General features: G+C 35.8%; 1 protein-coding gene across 1 annotated transcript in view; it reads right to left on the reverse strand.

The window, feature by feature from the left end:
* LOC104461935 (bifunctional glutamate/proline--tRNA ligase-like) overlaps positions 1-9635 on the reverse strand; it is a gene marked incomplete at its 5' end in the record, with an annotated part of 14153 nt that overhangs the window by 3253 nt on the left and 1265 nt on the right. Inside the window, 6 exons of the mRNA XM_010073686.1 lie at positions 221-413; positions 1021-1147; positions 2418-2512; positions 3141-3280; positions 4440-4596; positions 6469-6568. Coding sequence (XP_010071988.1) covers positions 221-413; positions 1021-1147; positions 2418-2512; positions 3141-3280; positions 4440-4596; positions 6469-6568 — 812 coding nt within the window. The remainder of the gene's footprint in view (positions 1-220; positions 414-1020; positions 1148-2417; positions 2513-3140; positions 3281-4439; positions 4597-6468; positions 6569-9635) is intronic.

The following is a 9635-nucleotide window of genomic DNA, read 5'->3' on the forward strand; positions in this document are numbered from 1 at the left end:
AGCTTACATTTTGAATTTTTTAAAGTTTACTGCACCTGTCTAAATGTACACTTACTCCCGCCTTGCAGAACAAAGCACTAAGCACTTCCAAGTTCCTATAAGGACCCTAGAGATATGCAATTATTTATCTCATCCATCTTTGTTAAAAAAAAAAAAAAAACAAGTTTTGATGACAAATTAAAAAGATAAGAAAGCAAGATGGAAGCTTAAAATATCTTACAGTTATTTCTGTGTTTAGATTCCACTCTTTGCTCACGCTCTGCTTTCATTTGTTCTGCAGGAGTATCATCCACATATGCCTTCCCTTCTTGAATAAGCTTCTCAGCATATTTCATTATTGTTTCAAAGTGATCTGAGGTGTATGTAAACTGATCTGGTTTGATGTGCAGCATTGCAACATCTTCAAGAATAACCTGCAAAGTGTTAAAATATACACTGGAATATTCAGGAAAGCTAGTTTTCTTATCCTCTATCCTCTTCATGCCAGATGTGGTGTTTTAAATGCTTCATTGTCCATGGCATGAAGAGGATAGAGGATGTGGTGTTTTAAATGCTTCATTGTCCAGGAAGGATAAGCCACAAGAATAACATGACATGCATCAAAGTAAAGAGAGGCAGGCACTTAGCATTAATTCACAGCCTATAATTACATGGGATCAGACTTAGACAACTTCAAGAAAGAAGCAGGACAAGAAAAGGAGATGAAAGCTGTAACAAATTACTTGTTATGCACAGAGCAGTATTTATACAACAGTGTACTGCAAGAGTTGCCTATCTACATACTGTAAAACAAACACTGGAGAAAGGGAAAAAATAAGCTACCCATACAAGGGCTTTAAGCTTTTTAAGCTAAAGATGATGGAAATTTCTTCCAAGCATAAGACTTAAGATACTTCCGAGCTTAAGGCTACCGATACTGTAAAAATCTCGTGTAAAAAAAGTGTGCAAAAGCAGACCTGCATGTCATTTACCTTTAAATTAGCTACACAGTGAATGTATTTCTCTGCTCTCTTATCATACCTTTTCAAAGTCTTCTTTCTCTTTTTCTGGATTTGTATCATCAAATCTCATAATAAGTTTTCCTTTAAAGTTAACTTGGTAGTGCTGATTCAGGAGGGCAGCTTTGGCATGACCGATATGCAGATATCTAAAAAGGAAACAAAAAATAAATACATACACTAGCACTACTTCAGCTAGACTTTTTTTTTTGTGAGGGAAGGAGAACAAATGAAAAGCAGTACCTAAGTCTAACAAAAAAAAAACCAAAAAAAACAACCCAGGGTGTTTGTTGAAATACTATATATTTATGAAGGTACATCATGTTTTTTCTACCATTAATTTAGTAGTTAACTGTTAAAAATACCTAACCTGGTAAATTAGAGTGTCACTATGGATATAAAAATATGACTGCAATTATTTCCAGTTTTACAGACTAACTTAAACCAACTGTTGATGATATTCAGCAGTGGCTACCAGATAACCTGAGCCTACCTCATTCAGAAGAGTGGAATTTTCTGAAACTGTGGTTGCTGTGTATTTTAACAAAAGCTAAAAAGCTACTTGCAATTTAAACTAAATATAAAAAAACCCAAATCCACAAAATGAAAATCACTTCCAAAAAAAGTTAAAAACCCTAAAGAACAGTGTTTAATTAAAACACTAAAAGCTACTAAAGTAATGTCAGACCCATATATGTTATACACATACATGTACATAATACATAACTTTAAGATATCCGAGCAACAGTTTAAACTGGACTAACAGAGTAAGAAACACTACTACAGAAGTCATATGATGCTGAACACTCAGTTTAATAAAGAAATGCAATCATGGAAATTTTAGAGCTCATCAGGCAATTCTAAAGAGAAACAGAAAATTAAAGCTGGCTGAAAATTGTATTTAGGAAATTGGCTCATTACATCTCCACTGTACGGTCTTCAAGGTGCTTGTTTTTTGGGACTTCATACAGTCTGGACCCCTGGGCCAAAAGCCTCCATTACACATCTGGTGTCAAGCTTCCCTTGACATCTTTCCCTTCTCAAATCCAAGCTTCCTTGAGAAGCACCACGAGTCCTTTCACACAACTGTATTTACACATCATAGCTCCTGTCAGTGCACACGCCTCCATTATCCATGCAAATGCTGTCCTTCTGCTTCTCCTCATCCCATTGCTGAGCACCACCATGTCACCTGCTGGCAACTAACCTCTCTATTCCAAGTTCAGGCGGCACTGCAATGAGGTATAGAGGAGAAGTAAACATACAGCGCTCACATAGATAGGGACAAAGCTTTAAATCCTCTTTTTGGCTTAATAGTCTTGTCTCATAAGCTGATTAACATCCTCACCAAAGCACACTTTTTTTTTTTTGAAAGAAAAAACACAAATTGAACCTTCTCAAAGTACTTATGTTTCTTACCCACTTGCTTCAGGAGGAAACCTTACAATGACCTTTCCCATCTCTGCACCAGGAAGTTCAACAAACTTCCCAACATCCGCTTTCTTTTCTGTTGCCTAAAAAAGGAACAGAGAAAAAATTACAGATCACATTAGCTGTATAATCAGATATAAAACTCTAGATAGTAGCTTCTGCACCAAGGTCCCCTTCCAAACCAGACAACAAAAAGCTGCCATATTGGACCCCACATTCATCTCTTCACAACTTTCATATTCTCATAGTACGTCAAAACAAGATTAATTCTGGAGTTTTAAGTTATTCTGTCTTCAAGTCTGATCCAGGATTGAAAAGTCTCACCAAATTGTTTGATTTATTCCATAAAGAAAACAGCTGCATCTTAGCGTTCTTAACCTGAATGTGACCAAGAAGTCCAATCAACCAAAGACTACGGCCTTTGCAGGTCTATCAGGATCCCAAAATCTTCTTTAGAAAAAGCAAACAATATATCTGAAGAGCAGCACTGACTGAGGTGCTATTTTTACATGATTCATCTTAAGCACTGGCCTTCACCACTCCAGCCTTTGTAAACATGAAAGCAACAGCTTTATCTTTAAACAAGAGTTTACAAAAAATTAACTTACTGTACAACTGATTCTTTTTAATTCTCCAACCTAAACCAAGTTGTCTTATATTGTATTCACACAAATAAAGATACTGTCTCCAGAGAATCTGAGCAAATCTTACCATTTTAACCTTTGGTGTACCAGAAGTCCACTTGGCTCCTACTGACTGAAAAGCACGCTGTACCTCAAGAAAGCCATACCATCGCTTTGCATGGACCGGAGCTTTGTTTTGCTGTAATTGCTCTTGCCATATGTTATTATCTGTTAGAAAACAAATCATTTTTCTAGCTATTAAATTATAAAAATAGAATGATTACCAACAGTAATTTTTAAGACTAAAAAAAAATTATAAATTATCAAAAAAATCTATCTTATTCCATTTTCTGAAAAAATATTTGGTCATGAGGACATAAGTAATTTTAAAGCAAATTAAATAAAGAAACTCCTTCCAAACCCTACATTCTTTCTTGGATTCATCAAAGCAGAAGGTGGGGAGGGACAACTGGGGAACATATTTTTCTTTGTATCACCCACCTTAAAATTAATAACAACTTTAATATAGGATATCCCTCCAGTGTGTGTACATTTGACGTTTCTAAGCTTTATCAGAAGTGAAGCATGTACCAATATTATCCTTTATTTTTGAGGGGTTGTATTCCCACAAACTAATTTTCAAGGAACACAACTTCATTATAGAAAGATTCTGACAGTGATAGGAGAAACAAAAAAAAAAGAAAGAAGTACTCTCCCTTCAGATTTCTCTCAAGAGCAGCAACTTTGAAAAAGTACCAAAAGATATTAGCTTTTAATCTTGAATATGCATTTTACTTTCAAGAGGAATTTGGTAACACTGAATGGCAGACTGACACCTATCAACTTTAGACATATGTCTACGAGAATATAAAAACCAAACCCACAAAACCTGATCAAAGCTTCTTTTAACCTCCAAAGGGTATTTCACAGGGTAGCATATATCTCTTTTAATAATTCAAACTAAATACCAAAGAAATTTCCTCTACTAAGATAATATTATGGAAAGGTCTCTGTATATAATTTTACTCTGCATTACAAAATAATTTAAATATTTAATGCAAAATATTTTTTGGGCCACAGCAAATTTTCATATTTAGGCAACAAGTAATAAAAAGACACTCCTGCAGTTAACACAAAAAAAGTTTAAAAATTCACATCTATAATTACATACTATAAATTATAAAATTTAACAACAATTTTAAAACAATTCTAGGGTTTCCTAAGCTATATTACTCCCATCACTAGTGATGCACAGGCCAAAGCACCATGAGCAATAGTATACAGTCTGGCATACAGAGACACTACCAACATCCACAAAAAAGGAAATTTGAAGACTCCTAGTACACATGGATTGCAAGCCAATGAAAGTAAGAACATATAGTGATACCTTTTAGTACCGCCCAGACACACAAGTCTGCAAGACTCAGAGAGTTTCCAACCAGGTACGTTCTTAGAGACAGACAGTGGTTGAGCTCTTGGACTGCTGAAAGAAACTGGCTGGCAGTAGACAACTTCGTAGCACTAAACTCCAGCCAATGGTCAACCTAGTTTTAAGGGACAAAAGATGGTCAAAGTTACTAAAGGAAGGAGAAAGAAGCTTGTTAAAAATCCTAATATACAATCCATTTAATAGCTGAACAGAAAATATTAACTGGAACATTACCATTACATATATTGGACAATAAATCACAATATATGCTCAAAGAACATTTAAATAAAATTAATGAAACATTCACCCAGAACTACACTATGTGATTAAATTTTATTTCTTCCTTCAGGATGTGTTGAAACTGTTGAAAATATCAACTTTACTGAAGCTATTCCCATTGACAAAAACAATCAGCAGTTCTTAGGTACTTATTTATCACACCAAATATATAATCATCATCATTATCCTTCAGCTATTTAGATGCCACATTTGTGACCTATTTGATCTTCCTGGTACAGCTATTGGCCAAGCATAACATTCCCCCCTCGGCCCCTATCTTCTCTGCCTCATCTCCTCTTAGATTTTAAGAAATCAAATCCCTCCCCCACCTTATTTCCCTCCCCTCTCTCCTGCAAAAGAGTCTTCTCCTATAAAAGGAAATATATCTTGGTACCTAAACAAACAAAGAAAAAAAAAGGGATCAGGCCCTTGGTTAATAATGTTGCCCTGTCTATAAACTGAAGCCCTCAATCATGTAAGAGACCAAGTTTCCCTTCTAGTCTTCTATCTCTATTTCATGTGCAAGTGTTCTGCAAACTGCATCAGGAATCCTTCCAATATCCAAGCCGACGTGGCAGGCACAGATGTATGTAATTACGCTACCACAGAATTCAGTTCAGTCACTTGCAGCTGTGCTCCAAAAATATTTGCACCAAAAATGCAGTTGTCACTGTACTTATTGAAAGTTCTTGAAAGATGCAGAATGAAAGGAAGTATTTTACCAGAAATAGCAATCTTGAAAGTGTGTTTGCAGAGATCTTGGAGCTTAACTTTAAAACAAGGCTTTTGGTCAAGAAAGTTTCAGTAGCCACAAGATAACCTACAACGTTTTAAAAAGCCTTACAAACAATATACTAAGACAACTCTTCCCTTGAGACCAGCTATAAGGGCTGAAGAGTGATTACTACGAGCTTCAAATAGCTGTAGAAAAGAGCTGAGTCAAGTCCTTCAGTTCTCACCTCAAATTTCAGAGGAAATAAATTTCAATTTATCTGTTAGTTTCAGCCACCAGCTAAAAATTCACCATATGATTGTTCTGAGCTAAACTTGGGAAGAATTCCCTCTCATTTCATACCATATCCACAGTTCCTGATAACTTTTTGTAACCTGTGGAAGCAAAGGAAGACCACAAAAGTTCCTTTTTTGCCACAAAAATTCTGGCGCCTTCCTGGCACCACTACGGAAGCATTACGGAACACAGGACTTTGCAGGAGGGAACAGTCCACCTGTGTGGCGATGTCTCGCCACATTTCACTGAATGAAATTGGCGGCAGCGTTTTGTACATCACACAGAGCAAAAACTAACTCAATATTTGAGTGTCATACAGTGTGGCTTGGTGTTACACTGAAGTGTTACAAGGTAGCAGCTGATGGCACTAGAGCTGAGGAAAGTGAAGAGGGAAAACTGCAGGTTTCACCTTCCAACCTGAATTATCTTTTACCAGCAAACTGTCAGGTCAGGAGTTGCTGTTGCAGGGGTGGGGAAGGGCAACCCTTTCAATGCTCAGATTTATGACTTTCCTAGAAGAAGGAGCAAGCTTCAGAAAACAAAACCCTCAGAATCCCACATAGCTGGAACCTCAGTCTAGCAATAAAATGCTGAACAACAGACACAAGTTCCTAAAACCCCCCCTCAATCTTGATCGCAGGTCAAAACAGAGAAGAAAAACGAAAAGGAAAAAAACAAAGAGGCATGATTCCTTCTCACCTCAGTGTGTTCTAACAGATTCGAACCATACAACCCAGCAGAACCAGCAACTCTAGCCAGATAACGAGCTATTGAATTCACATCGGTAAATGAAACATGCCTAAAAAACAAAGAGGAAGAATGAATGTATATTAAATTACTACTTCCAGTTCAATTTTAATTGTACACACATAGCTGAAACATGTGTAAAGCAAATGCAAAATAATTTCTGAGTGAACCAACAGGTACCAGGTCACCAGATTTAAAAAAAAAAAAAGAAAGAAAGAAAAAAGAAAATCTATCAAAAGAATGCATCAGTCCTTGCTTTTCTGTCACCAGATGGAACAATAAGATTCTAAACATGAAACAATTTTGTTTAGATAGAGAGACGTGAAGAAAATAAAACTCTGATTATTCTTTCAAAGAATAAAACTCTCTCTCTCAACATCTGACAGAATGCCTAAGTATAATGTGAACTACATTATTTTCCAGAATATAAGTAGCTAAATCAACACTTGTTTTATTTTCTTTTCATATAGGATGGATGAGTTTGAAGAGGATTCCTAGAAAATCTAGAGGAATCAAGAGGTCTCCACTATGGTTGTAAGGGCTAACATCAGAGGAGAAAAGCCTGTTCACTTGTTACTCACTTTACTCAATTCACACTTCATAGTGACTATCCCCTGTTGAACAAACTTCTGTGTTTTAATCTCCCTTTTCCACCTTACATACAGTATTACAAAAAGCTGCATACTGTCAGAAATCTAGCTTCAAATTCACCTAAGATAAATGTGAACATTTCCATTAACATTTACTAAAAAGCGTTGGAAGAAAGCTGCATCACAACCATCAATTCTCCAGATAATACTCAGCTCCATAGTCCCACATAGGTGTAGATTACAAAATTAGAGCTCCAATTGCTTCTAAACAAGCACTGACATCAAGAAAGAGTTCCTCTAAGTGTTCTGTTCTGCTGAATTCAATGGACTGAACACTACACTTCAAGTTGTCTAAACAAGGTTTCATTTCTATTTTGCCAGTTTTCCTGTTCTTCCTCTTACACCTATACTCTGTGTCCTTTATAAAATTAAAAGAATCTTCGATAGCCTTCAAAAAGCCCTGCAAAAATCAGTGAAAATTATGAAAAAGATGAAGATGACTTCTTGATATATTAACAATATATAGTCCCATTTTTAGTACTAATTAATTAGCCAGTCTCACTAGGTTAACTGCACTAAAGCCTAAGGAATATAGTTCATTTGTAGCTTTTTTACCTTCTAGCTTTTCACGCTGCTAGGATCCAGTATACAAAAGATCCATAAAATATAACTAAAAATAAAAGCCACAGTGGGGGGCTTAGCATACACGAAGTATGACCTATTATAATTTCATACTGCTATCAGATTTTAATTAAGCTGTTTTCAAACTAAGAAAAACAAACCATTTCTAATACATTTGCATCTACAGAAAGTTTGTGAAATGTGTTCCTATTGTTTTCACTAGTTCATACTAAAACAAATACATTTGATTACCCCTGCAAAACTGAATAAATGTACAAAATGTGACTATGTTTACAAGTAAAATCTTACTTGTGCTTAAAAAGTTGTTTATTTTCTTTGTGGAAAAAAAAAATATTACTTCAACCCAAACATAGTGCTAATTGGCCTCCTTTCTTTGACAAAGTTACAAAACACTACCACTGCTCTTTGCAGCTAGTGCCTGCTAACTAACTCCAGGGGTAAGAAAGGGAAAATGTAATGTTACAGGCAAAGAGTAAGTGCCCATTGAAAGTGACATGAAATGCCACATAATTAAACACCAAGGCAAATATTCAAGAATCAAAAGACAAGATGGAAGAAGGAAAGGAACCAAACACAAAAGAGAAAGGCTGTACTACCGTTTGTTATCTGACAAGATGCAGGTATCCTAAAACACTTCATAAAGCCATCAGCACTTTGCCATTTCACAGAGTGGTTTGTTTAGGAGCTATTACCACATGAAGTTTTGAAGCTAAGGCTTCAAAAATAACCTTTAAAATAAAATTCATCATCTCAAATTAGTTTCAGCTAGTTAACTGAAAAGTTTGACACCAGATTTTAACTGCACTTCGAAACATAACCTAGAAAAACAGCAAATAAAATGTTATCTCTTTTTCAAGTCAAGTCATTAGAACTAATTGTTTCCTGGAGGAAAAAAAAAAAAAAAAAACCAAACCAAAAAAACCCCAACCCCCATCAAAGTCGGAAACATCCCAAGTGAATTTCAAGTCATGCCAAAATAAGATAGCTTCAATAGAACTGATGCCACAAAATCCATTTACCAAAAGCATTAGCTGGGATATGAGTTCAGCTGATGCTTCTCAAGTTACAGATACACTTTTGACAGACTTTAAAATAAAGAATCGATTTTTAAAATAATTGTACAACCAGGCAAGAGAATATTAATGCACTACTGAGGTTTGGAAAAACATTTTAAACATAACCTGATGCCAGGGATGAGAGGACACTAACACACAAAAAATTCCATCTGATGGAACCATGACTTCAGATACTACCCACACGTGTTCAAAGTGCAGAAGAGCTTTTGCTTTACATTTCTGACAATTTCCGTTACAGATAAATGAGTGTTCTTGCAATGCAGTGGGAAGAAGGCGTGGTCATAAGAAATTACTTGATACAACAAAATATTATTTCAAAGCTAAGAATATAAATTTATATTATTCCAAGATCATCCCCATGTGTCACAGGAGTGCATATGCACACGTCTATATTTTGGTATACACATACCCACACTGCCTAAACTGAGAAATCTGACTACGACTAAAGCTGAAAACACTCTCACCCAACTAAAAAATATCCCATTGACCCTCTGTTATGCATGCTGTATCCCACATGGGCGTAACACACACTGAACATTATTGATGCCGTACCAATTAAATCCCAATGCAACCTGCCACGTTGCTCTCGCTTCAATTCAAAATCACAAATTCAATGCCATCATTAGGCACACCAAAAGACAACACGTAAAATCAGAGACTACAGTAAGGAAAGAACTCATATCTGAGTTCAACTCTAACATTTTAAACAGAAAGCAATACTTGCAATCAGTAAAACAAACATTATGATTGAAGACTGAATCATCCTGTGCTTTGATTTTTTGCAGAAATATGTACACAGTGACAAGCTCTT

The sequence above is a fragment of the Pterocles gutturalis genome, unplaced genomic scaffold, assembly GCF_000699245.1.
Source record: "Pterocles gutturalis isolate BGI_N339 unplaced genomic scaffold, ASM69924v1 scaffold32252, whole genome shotgun sequence".
Classification (NCBI taxonomy): domain Eukaryota; kingdom Metazoa; phylum Chordata; class Aves; order Pterocliformes; family Pteroclidae; genus Pterocles; species Pterocles gutturalis.